At 54.8% G+C, this 16,313-nt stretch overlaps 3 protein-coding genes across 3 annotated transcripts in view; 1 reads left to right on the plus strand and 2 right to left on the minus strand.

The window, feature by feature from the left end:
* Window positions 1-2,354: 2,354 nt before the first annotated feature.
* On the minus strand, window positions 2,355-4,226 carry NCLIV_053490 (hypothetical protein; the record flags this gene model as incomplete). Its single annotated transcript, XM_003884902.1, has 1 exon — window positions 2,355-4,226. The coding sequence occupies one exon, from the start codon at window positions 4,224-4,226 to the stop codon at window positions 2,355-2,357; it is 1,872 nt and encodes a 623-aa protein (XP_003884951.1).
* Window positions 4,227-8,363: 4,137 nt separating this feature from the next.
* On the minus strand, window positions 8,364-10,806 carry NCLIV_053500 (conserved hypothetical protein; the record flags this gene model as incomplete). The annotated part of the gene is made up of 2 exons (XM_003884903.1): window positions 8,364-9,625; window positions 10,233-10,806. The coding sequence occupies 2 exons, from the start codon at window positions 10,804-10,806 to the stop codon at window positions 8,364-8,366; spliced, it is 1,836 nt and encodes a 611-aa protein (XP_003884952.1).
* Window positions 10,807-12,740: 1,934 nt separating this feature from the next.
* Window positions 12,741-16,313, plus strand: part of NCLIV_053520 (putative ubiquitin carboxyl-terminal hydrolase domain-containing protein) — a gene marked incomplete at both ends in the record, with an annotated part of 6,873 nt that continues 3,300 nt past the window's right edge. Inside the window, 4 exons of the mRNA XM_003884904.1 lie at window positions 12,741-13,160; window positions 13,527-14,097; window positions 14,569-15,356; window positions 15,935-16,186. Of these exons, the coding sequence (XP_003884953.1) occupies window positions 12,741-13,160; window positions 13,527-14,097; window positions 14,569-15,356; window positions 15,935-16,186 (2,031 nt within the window). The remainder of the gene's footprint in view (window positions 13,161-13,526; window positions 14,098-14,568; window positions 15,357-15,934; window positions 16,187-16,313) is intronic.

A 16,313-nucleotide genomic window follows, 5' to 3' on the forward strand; every position in this document is an offset into this window, starting at 1 on the left:
TACTCCCGCATCCCCGTCCTCGTCTTTCCCTAGGAGAATGGGAAATGACGGACTTCGAAGAAGGGACAATTACGTCTTCGCGCCTCTTGCTTCGATTCAAAACGTAAACGAGACTGCATATCCGACTCAGAAACAATAATCTTGAAGGAAAGACTTTTCCGAGCTTCTCCATTGCTTCCGAAGATCCGCAAAGCCTCGCCAGTCAAAAACCATACGTCTTCTGAATGTGCTGTTCATAATGGATTACACACCGAAAGGGGGGAATCTTCCTTCTGCGGCTACAACTGTTTACTCGACCACAAACAAAGACATTCCGAGAAAGAAATAGAGAAGGAAGTTGCCGATGCGGGTGACCTTTCATCATTCGCATTTTATGCAGTTCCCGACAGCAGAACATTCCAGTGAACACATCTCTCTCTGTGTATGCAGATGTCAGACGTTTGTGGGTCTCTACAGCGCATTCTGTTGCTGTGCTTCTCTGTGTGAAAATGTGTGCGCATGCATACGCGTCTGTAAACCTATGTATGTAATTATCGAGTATTCGTAACAGGCGCAGACTCATGCACATCCGCGTATCATTCGCTACTTCCCACTGGAGTTACGTATCATACGAGCATATTTTCTATAAATTCTCCTGTGTGTCTCTGTCTATAAGAATACCCCTGTAAAAGTACGTTGCAGATGAGAACCATCGGGATTTCGAGATTTTCCCTCAAGCGTGTGCGTATTCCATGCGAATAGTGGAGAAGATTTGAGGCAGCTAAGTCGCGCAGCGCAACACAGAATCAGACTGTAGAGGACAGGAAATGCGAATCTACGATCGACACAGCCACCACGCCTCATGGTAGACAAAAAACAGGAAGTATTTTTCCTGCTTGTTCTGTGCTTCGCTTGCACAACTGTGTATATCTGCTGACATACAACTTCATACATGAATGTATATCTACACATGTGTATTCATGAATTAGATCTATACATGTGTATGGACATTCATCTTTCTCTATCTGCATTCATGTAAATTTCCTCAATTTTTGTGGCTCAGGGGAGCAGCAGCCGCCGCCGCAAGAGCGGTGCCCATCTGAAGCAACGAACCGCAAATATCTGCTTTTCTGCTGCAGAGGTACTGCGAGTATCTACCAACGCGATCGCGTTTTTCTGCAGGGAGACGTTGATTTCCTGTTAGTTGATTGCTTGAGCAGCTTAGAGTTGATGATGTGAACAGAGAAGACGACCCCTCACGCGAAATCTGTGGGAGAAGGGGGGGGGGGAGCTTGTACAGCAGAAAGAGACAAAGGCCTCTGTTATTTTTGTCCGGAACCGAAAAACAACCAACATGGACGAAACTACAGAAGCGATATGCGAAGTCGCCGTGGTTAAGCCGACAAAATACATTTTCCCGAGAGCCAAAGACTCAACTTGAGCATACACACAACGTCCTGATCAGTTGTAAGGTTGAAATGCATACACCTTCACAGAGACGTATATACAGCCAAAGCAAATGCGTCCCCAGGGTAGGTTCATGAACTACGTACATCTGCAACGGGTGAAATTAATCTGACATTCACGGACTGCGTGTCGAGATACATAGATGTATATACATTATGCACAACTGCATATACCAAGTACATGCATTGTGCAGAGGACAAATATCTTCTAGACACAATATACGTATACGACTTTATACATTGATGGAGATACCTTGTACATGTACACTTTCTGTAGAGGAATAATGGGCGAGCAGTGCTAACAGCTTAGTTGGGAGCGGATCAGAGCCTCCCGATAGACTCTGAATGCCGCGTTTTGAGGAAAAAAGAAGGCAAGACTTAAGTGTACAGAAATCACTGGGCCGGGGCGCACTGTACGTGGACCTAGAAACGACGGACTACCGCAAAATAGAGAGCACCTCCACAGTGAGGCTAGACACTCGAAAAAACGGGGAACACCACTCGAAACCCCCTGTCTCGTCTGTGTAACTCCAGACTTTGAAGACCGCGAAACCCTCCCGAGCATTTTCTTTTCTTCATTGCACTGTCGCGTCGGCACGAACAGCACCACAAGAAGCAAAACTCTCACACGATCCACGCAAGTCTTTCGCGAGGGCATATGCGCGCAAGAAGCGGGGCGTGATAGACCCTCCCACCGTGGTCTCCTGCTTCCACTCCGAACGCTGTCCGACGTCAACACACATCGCTGGATGTACACGTATTCATATATATATATATATATATATATGCGTATACACATAACCTCCATGCCTCCATACACTCTGTAGAGAGCAACATGTGCTCAAATACAGACTGAGAAGGCCGTCGGACGCTGCTGTGCGACGATCACCGCGCCGGTGACAGTTTTGCTCACAGGCCAGCGAGCTCGCATTCTCTGTTGAATTCGAGGATCGGGTCTGTTTCGTCCGTGAAGCCTGCGACCTCGCCTACCGTCTCGCCCTCAGTCGCGGGCCTCGCCTCGACGCCCAGGTTGGCTGCTATCCCGAGCTCGGCCCCTCGGCCCTCACCCGTTGCCTCCTGTTTCGCGTCCCGGAAGGCTTCCTCGCCGTGCGTGTTTGCGTTCTCCACAGGCGACAAACCCCGCACACCGCACGAGTCGTATCTGTGGAGCTGCTTTCGCCAGTCTTGGTATTCCCGCTGAAACTGGGCCTTGGTGCACCGTTGCTTCGGATCGGGCGTCGCCGGGTCTCCTTCTCTGCGTTGGTCTTTCGGAATCGCCCGAATAAAGTTGCGATAGCCCTCCGTCGCCTTGCCGATCGCAATGTCCTTCATGCGCGCCGACTCCCTGCGTGCCCAGTCTTCTTCGTCGACCTCGCCGCTCGCCTCCGCCGTCTTCGCATTAGGATGCGGCAAAAAGGAGAGCCCCAGCGCTGCCGGGCCGACTGCAGGTGCGCCGCCAGCGACAGGTGAAGAGAGCGTGGGGAGGAACATGGGAGAGACGAAACCGGGGATCTGGAGGAACGGCGCGGAAATGGAGCCCATGTGCTGGAGGAGGAGATTCGTCCCTGCGGGTTGCTTCGAGCTCGCCGCCCCCGCAGAGCCCCGAGAGCTGCCCACAGACCGGCGGCCTCCCCCACTCTTGCGGCCGGAGACGGCGACTCCACCGGTACTTCCCACCATTGCCGAGGCGCTGTTTCGCTGGCTGCGAGTCCCGGAATGGCCGCTCTGGGCCCCAGCTTTGTCGGTCCCTTTGAGAGACGACGCCTCGCTCACTTCCTCCTCGGCCGACAGACATCCCTTCTGTTCTCGCCCCTGTGCAGGGTTCGTATGGAGCGAGCGCTTCTTCTTCGAGGGAGGCTGTTGAGACTGGAGAAGGCCTACGAGCACGCCTTCGCCAGCCGAGCCTGGGGCAGCCACGCTCGGCTTCTCGTCTTCCTCAGTCAGACTGTCGCGACCTACGAGAGTCGAGCTCGTGCGACAGCTGCCTCCAGACGCCCGACGATTGCGTTTCGCCGGAGTCAAGGCGGGCGCGCGAGTCAATGCGTCTCGTGGGCCTGGCGCTGCTCGACGCCAGTTCGCGCATGCATCTGCGTCGTCATTCGCAGCCTTCTGGCCAGCCTTCACGCTGTGCTGCGGGCGAGCAGCCCCAGACGCCCCCGGCGTGGGTCGGCCGCGACCCCGGAGCTTCCCGGCCCCCGCGACAGAAGTAAGGGAAGAGCCTGACGGCGAGCCGTGTTTGTCGCAGGCTCTCCCGGAGCCTGAAGAGATAAGAGCGGCATTCGACGCACAGGACGAGGCCGCAGTGCCGCGGCCTTCGCCATGCTCGTGGGAGGAGGAAAATCCCAACAGACCTTTGAATCCAGGAGTCGTCGCAGTGCTGGAAGAAACGCCAGCGTTTTTCTTCGCTTCTCTGGACCCGGAGCGGCCCTCCCAGCCAAATCTTTCGCACATGCCGTCGCAGTCTCCGCCGCCGTCGAGCCCAGACGCGGCCGAAGGAGACGGGACATTGATGGCGTCTGCTTCTGCGCCGCCGAGGTTGGCCGCACTACGGAAATGAAGGTTCAGACCGGCGCTGCTGTTTTCAAACTCGGCGGCACACGAGGACGGATTCAGGTACGAATGTTCGGCGGCCTCGTGCTGGAGAAGAAGGGCCGTAGCTGCTGCGCCGCCTCCGAGGCTTCCACAGTACGAGGAACTCCCTTTGGGCGTGCAGGGCATCGCCGACAGCGACTGAGTGTCGCTGCTGATGTCTGCCCAACGGACGCCTCCGAGGAACGTCATCTTGGTGAAAATCGGCGGCAGGGGCCAAAGGAAAGGAGGCAGAAGCTGAGTAAAAGACGGGTCAGCCTGCACACACAAAGAGTGCTAAAAAGAAACACCACTTGAGGTGGACAGCGAATTGCACTCCTTCGTTTGCGGAGTCCCAGCTCCTAAACTGTCTGTCGGGGGGTGCCGCTCGGCGGTTGCACCATCACGCGGGGGAAGCAAGAAGACTGCGCTGACCTGGCAAGAGTTTGCGGCGCTGACATCAGGAGAATGCAAATGTAGAATGAAACACACGGGGCGGATTTAGAGCACAACGCTACACACACACACACACGATTACGAGGCAAATTCCCAATGCTGACACACAAGATAGTGCCAGTGTCTGCCAAAGGTGCGGAGGCGAGGGGGCATGCACAGTGAGCTCAGAGGCCTGCAGCCTCAGTTGCTGACGCAAAAGGTCGCCAAACAGCGGCACGACATGAAGCCATTTTAAACCTTCCGTGCTCGATAAAGAGCGGTAGGCGCTGCTGTCACACACGGGGGCAGCACCACACTGTGGAACAGGAGACATTCCAAGCACACAAAAATATCTCGTCCCTTCAACTGCTTGACACGGAAACTTCTCTTGGTCAGAAACAAGCCTGCAGCCGTGGACAGGGTGGAGGCACGCAGATAGAGAGTAAGTACTACGTGTACGTCATCTGGGAAAAACAGCGAACACAGTACTGGACACGGCTGTGTGTCCCTTCACAGAAACGGGATCATATTCAAGAGTCCACACACGTGTTTTTCTAAGGCGGAACTGATGGGAGGCACGGCACACGCCTAGAAAAAAAAAGGCACCCACAAACTCAAATCCTAGTATGCCTTGTAACTACACCGACCACCGACCGTCCGTGTTGTGCGTCCATCGTGAAACCAGCATCAGGGCGACTGCTGGACAACACAGAACGATTATCAATTTTTGGGACGGACAGTTGCCTGTCCTGCGTCGTATGAGCCTTACTTCGGAATCAGATCCAACGAACGGACAGGAGGAATGCCCGAGGAACGGCGGAAAGACAGGCCGAGCGCGGTGTGGCGTAGTGTATGTACAGCTGCTTTGGCGACAAAAAAGACGCCGCTGGAAGCAGCCGCTCCTTTCCTTTGGAAACCTGCGCTGTCCCGGCGCCTTTGTCCGGCACAGGAAACGTTTTTTGAAAAAAAAGCTACCGAAGCGCAACGGCGCCGGTGCAGACGCGCAGCAACGGCCAGAAGATGGAACACAGGCCAGCTACACGGAGACGGTGCCAGGGAAGTCGACAGAACACCGAGACAACGAAGACAGAAAGGAGCCGGTCGATTGCGAAAAATGTGCTAATCTGTAGGGAAACGAGCCCTCGGTTGTAGGTTTAAGACGGGAAGCCACCCCCTGTGTCCGCGAAGTCGCTCTTCTTAGGGCGATACTACGAAAAAATGCCCACCGCCTATTCCAAACAAATAATCACGCTAGTTCGTCCGTGCCAGGTCGGAGGGCGCTAATCGGGAGGAGGATCACCCCCGGCGTCACGATTCGATACACATGAAACAAAGCCCGACCTTTCTGTAAAGTACCCACAGAAGATCGGAACCGTAGAGTAACAACAAAGCAGGACAAAAACGGTGAAAAAACGCCCGTAGAACAGAGATCCAACACGAGACGGCACCGAAGACAGACCGGTGCTCCGGCCCCCCGGTTTCGAATAGCAGCAGGGAAGGCAGAAGACGCGCACAGTCGGGTTCAGTGGCGTCCGTTCAGGGTCTCTACCGCTTGGAGCGTTCCTTCTGTATCTGCCCAGCGAGAAATCACGGCGCTCCGGGACTAGTGCAACGGTACACACAAGACAACAGACGGGGGAGTTCCAAAAGCGATATACCGCGAACACGTTGCTACGGCGACAGCAAAAGACAAACGAAAACTGTGCCAAGAAGAAGAAAATTGAGAGCACGTCCTCTTCCCCGTCAGGGAGCGCTGCTGTGTGGTCTACTGTTTGCGAGAAGACGTGCGACAAGCTTACACGCGGGCTCGGAGATTTTGCACATGGGAGAGGAAAAAAAAAACCATCAGCTGACTGCACACGTGAGCGGAAACACGAAAACGAACAGGCTAGTGCAGACACAACAGGCACTCGCAGATCACCAAAAGAGAACCGAATGAATCCGAACGGTGAAGCAGCGTTTTTTGCCGCCGTCGGTTCTGCCAGTTTCGCCTCTCCGGCGGTGGCCAGATGCATGCTGGGCGCGCCTGGCTACATGATCGCAACACACCGAAGACAGCTCTGCAGTCTAGTATTTAACGCGCAGCCAAATACCCCTCGGCTGCCGTTCTAGCGCCAAAAAGCTGCACCATAAACCATTAGGTTCCAGCAAAAATGCTTCTTTGAAAGCCTCCTGGACTGCTTCTCACTCCTCGCCCCTCCGGAGAAGGGTGCGTGAAGTGAGAGTTAGTTACCAGGCGTGGTATCGAAAACGCCCACCGTTGCAGGCACCGACAGGAGCGGCGTCTTAGACGTGAGCACGACACAGAAAAAAGAACATCATGTCACTGGACATTCTTTCTTGGCACATTTGCCTCTGCATCCTACGGGTATTCCAGAGCGTCGCCAACGGTTCACCCGCTCACCTTCCCTTCTCTCTCACACGCCGCCTGGGTTCCGGTTACCGGGCCAGGGAAACAGTCGCACAACAGAGCGTTCTCGTGCTTCGAAATGGGATGCCGCTGACAGCGGGAAAATGTGTTTGGTTCTTGAAAAGCGTCTGACAAATTGCTGTTTTCCCCCTCTTAGGAAGCCGCGAGTTGCTGAGTTCATGCACACGGAGTTTCAGACGGTCGGCGGCCAAGTCAGGATGATAACGGTGGGTTGTTCGATCTAAATGTTTGCTCGTCTCAGTTGTAGCGACTGGCTACAAAGACTAGGCACTGGACAGCATCACAGAAGGCAGCTTCTTGCTACGGTACGCTCCTCCGATGACGCGTCGAAGCGGTTTCTCGGTTTGAGGGTGAAACTGGCGTGGGAAGAGAACCCGTTATTGACCCGTAGAGAGGAGTGTATTCAGTTTTCGATTGCACCGCTATAAACAACTGTCTCGTGAGCTGCGAAATGAAGAGGAAAGAAATTGTTCTCAAGCAAATCTAAGTCGCTCTCTCTCCCCTGACCTTAGGGAAAACAGGAATGCCGTTCCCCATGCCGCGTGTGGAGGATTAAATTCGGCCTACACTTCCGGTCAGGATCAAAGAAGTCAGCATGAATGGACAGCGAGTGGAACGCAGCTTGTGACGTCTGCCATCAAAGATATGAAATGTCTCTTTTGCAATAGCACGCGACCCCACGCTTCTCCCCAGCAGCTATCTTCGTGTGGGCACGCTTGTGGAAAACTGTTGTCAGCTAGCGAGAGACTGCCTCTGAATTTCATCGGGGTGTTCTATTTGCCTCGCCCGTTTCCAGAGAGATGGACAAAAAAGGCCAGGACGCGGGAACAGACGGAGAATAGGCAAGTACGAGGGAGGGCGGGGAAGGCAGACAGTGAACGGCGAACGATGAGATCGGCATTTTGCCTGCATCCAGCTATTCACAAAACGCCCATAAAACTATTGTCACTGTCTCTGTCGCGAGGAAAAACTCAATGACCAGACATACTGCACGGGTCTCCCGTTCTTCACAGAGCTTCTTGCCTGTCCGTAAACGCCTTGGGTGGCCGACACCCCGAGATAAGCAAAGACACTGTCCCTCGATTGAGATGTGCTTTTTCTCTCTAAGAAAAGCGCCGAAATGCCTTCAAACCTGTCTCTTCGCTCTAGCGCGTGTTTTCCGCGTAAAGCCCCGAGGCGTGTTCCGCAGGAAAAGATAAGTTGCCGTCGTTTGTGGGCTTCGTCTAGGCCATGGCCGGCGTCCTACCCTTCTTTTTCTCTCAAAACTTTGTAGGAATGCGAGAGGATTACTTCCGCTGGGTGGTTCAGCGTGTAAGATTGTAGCACGGAAAATGGCAAGCGGCAAAAGGAATCAATCGAGAAAACTCATCCTTTGGTGGTTCTTACGAAAAAGCTCGAAAACCGTGAATGTATCCCACTCCCAACGACGCCTTACATGGGGCCCACCGACTTCCGTCTCACGTGGCCTCTCTCCCCTCCGAGGTCTAATCATCTTCGTCTTCCGAGAGTCCGATCATGCTGGCAAGTCTCAGTGCCATGGCCTCAGCTCTCGCCCTCCGCTCTTCGAAGGGGAGGTTCTGGCTTTCCACTCGGGCTGCTCTCAGCTGTTTGATCATAGCATCAAGTGAGTCCAAATGTGCTACATCTGTTGCCTCGCTTTCTTTCTCTCTGGAGGTTCCACCTGGAGCCTTTCGCGCGTTTCCCATTCTTCCGGTTTTCGCCTCGCCCGCCGCGGTGACATCACAGGAAGCGGCCTCGACTCCTTTCTCGGCATGAAACCCGGACCTCTCACTCTCTCGCTTTCCGTCTGACGCGGCCTTCACTTCCACAGAAGAGGTGCCGTCTTTCTCGCGATCTCTATGCCCTTCCTCTGCCGCGTTTCCCCCACTGCGACGTCCTGTCCGACTTTGGGTCTGGTCCCTCTCTTCTTCGACTCCTCGTTCTCCTTCGTGCGCCTCCTCCACCGCTTCTTTTCTCGCCTCCCCGTCTCCCAGCCCGGATTTGAGCCGGTGGCGGCAAACCTCTCCATTTTCGCATTGCATCGGCTCTGAGATCTCGACAGTCTTCTCTCCACTCGCCTGCTTCGCGTGACCCAGACCAGCGACGCCGCAGGACGGCGAAGGCGCCATCCGGAAAGCCGAGAACCCCGCGGGAGACTTCTTGAGTTCTGCGATCGGTTTTGTCGGCGCGCGACGCTTCAAGTTCGGCCACAGGTGACAGTGTAGCGCGTCGACGAGACGCGCCATCGCGTCGTGGGATCCCAACAGAGAAGGATGAGCAGTCGCTGAATGGCGAAACGAGGGAGAGGCCGAAGAGGCAGAAGAGACGGAAGATGAGGCAGATGAGACGGAAGAAGAGACAGGGCGGGGAGGAAGCCCCGAGGGTGGCCCGGAAGCGGCGATGGATTGCTTCTCACAGGACGACAGCGAGGAAGACGGGCGCGGCCAGGGCACACACACCCGTTCAAAGAGACAGTTGTTTTCGAAGAACAAGATCTCCGAAGGATCCTCTTCATCCGGCAGCCAGGCCCCGCGCTTGCAGACTCGCGACGCGCTCTGGAGACACCTGCGCGAATCGCCTTCTGGCGCCTCGACAGCCGCAAACAGCTTCACGGGCACGCGGGACAGCCATTCGCCGTCCGTCGCCTCTTCTGAGTCTGTCTCGTCGCCGAGGGGCGTGTAGAAGTCCGCTCGCGGGCATGCAGATGCCGCGTCTCGGCTGCCGTCGGCAGGCGTCTCGCGAGTCCCTAAGCAGTCCAGAGAACAAAACACAGCGATGCTGAGTGTTCTCGTACCACGCGAACGCAGCAGAAATGGGTTCCGGTGTAAACAAAGCCATCAAAATCTAAGCCAGCGGTCCAAGAAAAGACACGTGTTTTGTACACAAACCAAGGACCGACGCAGAGACAGACTCGCACTCGGAGGCATCCCGGAGACTGGGAGGGCCTCCCATGGGGTCACATTGCGAATCAAATGCGCTCCCGTGCGGCTCTAGACCGACAGACGGCGGAACCATTCATGCGCGCTCGATACGTCTGAACAGAGATGCAGCAGAAAGTCTCAGGAAGAAAACGCCACAGTCGTGGGGAACACGCCGAACGCTGCAAGGTATATCATATACACATCCATACTGTATTTAGATATATACGCTTGGGTGGCCGTGGTATGCGTCTCCGTGCGTACTTTGTATCAGGAGTTTCGAACGTAAATCTTTGTATCTTTGCATGTGTACGCAGAACTCCTTTTGCAGACTCACACTGAGGCACACATGGTCCGGCGGCAGAACTGAAGACGAGACGGCCTATGCATATGCATGCGTTTTGAGTTCCGTGAAGAGTTTCGGTTTCGGCTTACCCCTGCCTTTTCCGGCGTCGCCTGCCGGGGCGTTCAGACGGAACGGAGGTAGTCGGAGACAGCCTGGCAGGGGAAGCTCTGCCGTCTCGTCTTCTTCCAGGCGCACTTCTGAAGGCCACGCAGCCTGTGTATGCTCTCGAGCGTCCGGCTGTCGCTTCTTTTCGCTCCTCCCCGTCAGCTCCGCTGCGAGCAGAGAAGTGCAGAGGACGAGAAGCGCCTCGGGCGGAGCCGCGAGCTCGACGGCAGGCTCGAAGACAGCCTGCGGAGAAGTGATAGTCGAGGCGCGAAGAAAAGCAAAGGCCGAGGTCGGAGAAGAGACAGAAGCGGGCAGCGAGGAGGAAGAAGGCGAGACTGAAGACAGCGAAGAAGGCGAAGAGGGCTGAGACAGCGTCGAAGGCGTCGCACCCGATGCATGGAACAGAGCGCGTTGCTGGCCATCTTTGAGAGGCCCCCGACCTTTGCAAGAGACAGAAGAGACAGCGTCTCGATCGGCAAAGCAGCGTGGAGGCGAGGCTCCACGGGAGAGGCACTGACACACCACACGAACAGGCGCGTCGTAGTACTTTGTCTGCATGATCACCCCCTGGAAGGGCGACTCTATGAAGGTGGAGCTGGAGTGCCCAGACCTCGGTTTTTCGCGTCGCTCTTCTAGAGGCGTGCCGAGTCGATGGAGGAGATCACGGAGGAAACGATGGGCTGGCGGCTCCGAAAAGTGAAACGCCTGCTCGGGTTCGCCGTCCTTCCCGATCGCTTCGCTTTCCGCCTCTGTCGCGTCTCCTGTCCTCTGTGCTTCGCCTTGCTCGGCCGCCCGCCCCGCAGCTGTCTCCCTCTCTCTCCCCGCTCCGTCTCCGCTGCAGAGCTCCTCAGAGAGAACAAGCACCAGCAGGACGGGGGCGTGCTCGAGATCTTCAGCCTTCGCAGTCAAGTCACCTTTTGCCCGGCTTGCCTCTCCAGTGCACGAGGAACTGGGCGTGGAAGAAGACGAAGAAGAGAGAGAGGAAGAAGAGAGAGGAGAGGAAGAAGAGAGAGAGGAAGAAGAGAGAGGAGAGGAAGAAGAGAGAGAGGAAGAAGAGAGAGAGGAAGAAGGGAGAGGAGAGGAAGAAGAGAGAGGGGAAGAGAGAGACGAACGGGGTGCCGGAGAGACGAACGGGCACTCATCATTCTGAGAGGAGGGGTGAGGAGACAGGTCGTGTGAGTCCTGTGCGGAAGTGGTGAGAGAGACATCCATTTTCCTGTTCATGCGAGAGAGAAAATCCGGAGAGAAAGGCCGCGAAGGACTGCGGCGGAGACCCGTTTTTGCTGCCAAATACTGCTCTGTTTCGACGTGTGTTTCCTGTGGATCTGCCGTGAGCGGTCAAAAAGCAAAAGATACAGGAGAGCGAAAGGACAAGGCATAGCAGAGCGAGAAAAAAAGGAACACGGAAGAAAAGAGCGCAAGACCGAGAATGAGAACAAGCAGAAAGAAAAGGGATGCAAGGAGAGGAAAGGGCCAGGTTCTGTGACGCACACTCTCTTCTTCGACGGGCACGTCGAGTTTGTGATGCCTGACGTTCCTTTCTTTGCTCGAAAAATATTTTTGTACACTAGATTACACCACAGAAGGTGACCATGGAAAAGGAGAGAGACAGAAAGAGAAAGAGAGAGAAAAGAGGGAGAAGAAAAGCGGAGAAAAACGGGGGGCAGGGGGGGGGGGGGCCAGACGTCTCAGCAGACCGCTGGCGAAGAGGGAGATTGTGTGTCGCGGCCACGCACATATCGCCCTCCTAGGACGTATGGCCCTCTTTACATTGCCTGTTTCTCAAGTGCGGAAACCGAAAATAAAGCAAAGAGAAAAGGAAAACGATGGAAGCAGGTTGCTGTCGTTTCGAGGCGGGATGCGACCCGTGGGTGCTTGCATCTCCTGCAACGCTCGTCTCGGTTTTCAAATCGGAAAAGCGGCCTTTGAGTGGGCCACAAACTCTTCTTTCCGCATCTCCCGCTCTTCGTTCTTCCTGTATCTTTGTGTTGTCTTTCCGGTGTTCTCTCTTCTTTCTAGTCTTCACTAAGTTTTCCTTTTCTCCCGAGGACTGCACACCACCCGATTGAAACGGCCGCCGACTTTCCCGGGGGGTTGTCTTGCCAGCCCCCCTTTTTCCAACCTGGTTCCTCCCGCGTTTTTCCTTTACTGTCTCCTTCTCTTCTTCTCTCGTTCTCTCCTTCTTTCTCATTTCTCCGTCTCTTCTCTCTTTTCTCTTTCGTCTCTTCTCTTCCGTCTCTTGTGCGCTTCCCTGTTCTTCTCACTGTCCCGCGTTCCCGCCTTCCGCTCTCGGTGCACGCTTCTCGTGTCTCTCTCTCTCTCAGCCTTTTAAAGGAACCTGGGGAAGCGTCGGTCTTTTCTGCTCCTGGCTTTCCGTTCTCTTGCCTCATCTCGCGTTTTTCCTTTTCCTTCCATCTCCTCGCTCTCTTCTGTTGTCTCTTCTCAATGCTGCCGGCGCCTGTGCGTCTGTCTTCACGCATTGCTTCTTCGAGATGGAAGAAAGCGACGACTTCATCGTCCTCGGCCCCGCTGAGGAGAACGCGAACTGCCTGCCGTGGAGAACTTCAGGACACAGAGAAAAACCCCTCTTCTCTTCCTCTTCCTCTTCTTTCTCTTCCTTCGCTGTCGGGCGCGAGGCGACGGTCTTGGCACGCATATGGCGCCGACGGCTGAAGGCGCCGCGCTGCTCTCCTCAGCAGCCAGAAGGCGAAGGGAGAAAGGCGAGGAGTGAAGAAGACGGAAAACACGAAGCGGACAGAGACCAAGGCGAGGATGCGAAAGAAGAACTGAGTGAGGGAACGGGTGACGAATGGGAACCGAGAGGCGGCGAGCATCGTTTGCTTCTTCTTCGAGGAAAGTTGAAGGGGCCTTCTCTGGACGGCATTACACCGACTCGCGAACTTCACTTGAAGGTAAGGAAAAGGCGTCTTTGCATGCGTCTTTCACACCCGAACTTCCGAAAAAGGCTAAAAAAACCCTCAGCCAGCCCCATGCCACGCTCAGAGGTAAAAAGGAGAGGAAGCGCACCCGTGCGGTTCCCGAGGAATGCGAACTAGGATCTCCGCTGCCTTTTTTCTCTCGCGACTCAACACACTCGCCTCGTTCGCTTCTTCGCACTCTCCTCCTGCGTGCTTCCCGTCTGTTTTTAAATTCCACGTCCCTCCGGGTGTCGCTGTCTTTGTGGGCAAGGCGTTTTCGTGTCTTCCGCTCTTTTCCCGCGCTCTCGTGAAAACTTTTCCGTTCGGCCTTCTCTGCGCTTCTCGTGTGAATCGCTTCAGGAGTTCTGGGCAGACGAGCAATGCGTGCATTTTCTGGCCTTCCTGCCTCCCAACAGCGTCATGCTCTGTAACCTCGATTTCAAACTCCAGCTCCTCTGTGCCTCGGATGCTGCCGCCGACAAAATCCTCACCCTCACACGGCGTCCTCCATCTTCTTTTTCTTCATCCTCTTCTTTTTCTCCATCCTTTCCTTCCTCTTCATCATCTTCTTCCTCTTCATCATCTTCTTCCTCTTCATCATCTTCTTCCTCTTCATCATCTTCTTCCTCTTCATCATATTCTTCCTCTTCATCATCTTCTTCCTCTTCATCATCTTCTTCCACTTCATCTTCTTCCTCTTCTTCCTATTCGTGCTCGGATAACGATGAGGAAGTGTGTAGCGTTGTTGAGATTTTTCCTGTGGTGGGGGGTGAAACAGAGGCGACAGAAGGCGAGAGCGGACGCGAAAAGACCGAGGGAGAAGAGGGAGATAGACGAGGAGAGACGGGCGGCCGGGGAGCGAGGAAGAGGAAGCTCTTGCGCCCCTCGCCTTCGGATGGAGACGACGCAGAGGACGCACCAGCCTCCCCAGGTAGGCTGTTGCGATGTCATGCCTGGTGTATCAGATGCGCCTCCGGGTCTTTCTCTTCAAATCGTTTTCTTTCTCGTCTTGGCTGCGGAGTTGGAAAATCGCCGCCCACATTCTGGGTTGAGTGCTTCGCAAAGGAGAAGAAAGTCGCGGGGCCTCGCCAGAAGAAGCTTACAATCCTGACTGAGGGATACCCGCGTCTCGACTTGAGTTTCCTCTTTGGTGTTCTCGTTTTCTCGTTTTCACGCTCTCTCTCCTGTTTTCGCGAAGCTTTGTCAAGGTCAGAGGGCGGGATGAAAAACCGACAAACAGAATCTCCTGTTCTTCCACGCGGCCTTGGCAGCGAATCGTCCAGTTTGTCGCACAAACGTGGCGAGTCGTGACTCGTGTGAGAAACGGGCCGCCTCTGTTCGCTCTTCCGCAACGCTCCGCGGCTCCTCTTGTCTTTGCCTGTCTCTGCGCCACGCTTTCCAGAAAAGAAGCGAACGCGACCAAGTACTGCATCTCCACTGCTTTCACCCTTTTCGTCTTCCTCGACAGCTCAATTTCCCTCTTCTTCGTCCTCTTCTTCGTCTCCTTGCTACCCTGTCTCTTCTGTGTTCACATGTTCTTCTCCAAGCTCTGAGATTCCGGTTAAGGCGGACGTAAGCAGCCTCGCCCTCCAGGACACTGCAGAGCTTCGCCCCCAAGGCGAGCGTCCAGGGTGCGGAGGCGACAGGCAGGAGAGAGGAACGAAAGCCCACAAGGGACCAAGTCGAACCGAGGGTGAATCTTCTCTAGACAGGAAGTGCAACATCCTGGTAATTGACAGTGGAGATGAACACGTGCCTCCAGTTTGTAACAGTGACAAGAACGAGAGACACTCCAATGAGAGCTGCTCATCTTCTCTCTCTTCCGCTTCTCTCTCTGCCTCTTCCTCGCAATCTTCGGTTCCGTCCTCTTCTCTCTCTTCCTCTTCCTCGCAGGCTTCGGTTTCTTCTCTCCTTGCGCCGTCTGCTTCTGACGCTCAGTGTCGTCTCTCTGCTTCCGCGTCTTCTCCCGTCTGTGCGCCTCCCTCGCCTTCCTCTCTTTCTGGCTACAGGGGCCTCAGCGCGTCTTTCCGTCCTCGGCGCGCCTTCGTTTCGCATTTCGCATGCACAGAGCGAAGCGCAGCGGGGCGTAGCGGGCTGAAGAATCTGGGAAACACGTGCTACATGAATGCGGTCATTCGTCTCCTTGTTTCCGCACACGACCTCACGCTCTCGCTGTTCTTTTTCGCCAAGGTGAGATCCTCTCTGCGAACCTCAGGCTGCCACAAAACGCGCCCTCAGTCGGCTCCTCTCTCTGACCTGTCGATGGACGCGACCTACAAGGCGCATGCGACAAGCGCATGCATGCAACTGGCGCCGTTGTTTTTTCTACATACGCTTATATATATCTATATCTTCATATGTATGTGCATATGGTTTCGCTACACCTATCGGCTTATTTATATCACCTCAAGGTATGCATGCAAAACCGCGGAGGGTTTCACACGTGCGTCCCTGGTCTCCGCAGCTGGCTTCCTAGCCCTTTATCCATCCGCATCTCTACGTACATGCACGTGTTTTCTGTCTATCTCTGCCTCTGTTTCCTTTCCCGCTCTCTATCTATACATATAACATATATATACGTATATATATATATATATACATACATATGTACCCATATATTTATATATGTGTGTAATCTAACTGTGTATCTTTAATGCACTCGGTCTGTCTATATCTCCACACACGTCTGTCTCTCCGCTTTTTACGCTTTTTCCGTCGATGCATACGTATCTCTTTACATCTCGCAGTGCACGTGCATGTTTTGTCAGTTTTTCGGCAGGCCCCGAAGCGACTGGGGCTCCGAGGCTTCGTCTGCTTGCGCGGCGCTTGAGAAGCGACAGCTAGTTGCCAAGTTCTTTCCTCGCGGGCCGAGCGTGGTTCCACATCGGCCGCTTTTCAACGCCTACCTCAGCCTGGCCTTCCGTCTCCTTTCGGGAGACTGGAACGCAGCCGTCAATCCCGGCCATCTAAAAAAGTGCATCGATGCGTCGCTTCCGCTCTTTGTCGGAAACCAGCAACAGGTGAGCAAGATGCAAAACGAAAGAAAAGCCCTCCAGGGGCCGCCGCGGTAGTCCGACTCCCCACACTTTCTGACGCCTCGGAGACGATGGGGCGTTGCCTCTTGCGACTGACGTCCCCCCCCCCCCC

Source organism: Neospora caninum, chromosome XI (genome assembly GCF_000208865.1).
Source record: "Neospora caninum Liverpool complete genome, chromosome XI".
In the NCBI taxonomy this organism is placed as follows: Eukaryota; Apicomplexa; class Conoidasida; order Eucoccidiorida; family Sarcocystidae; genus Neospora; species Neospora caninum.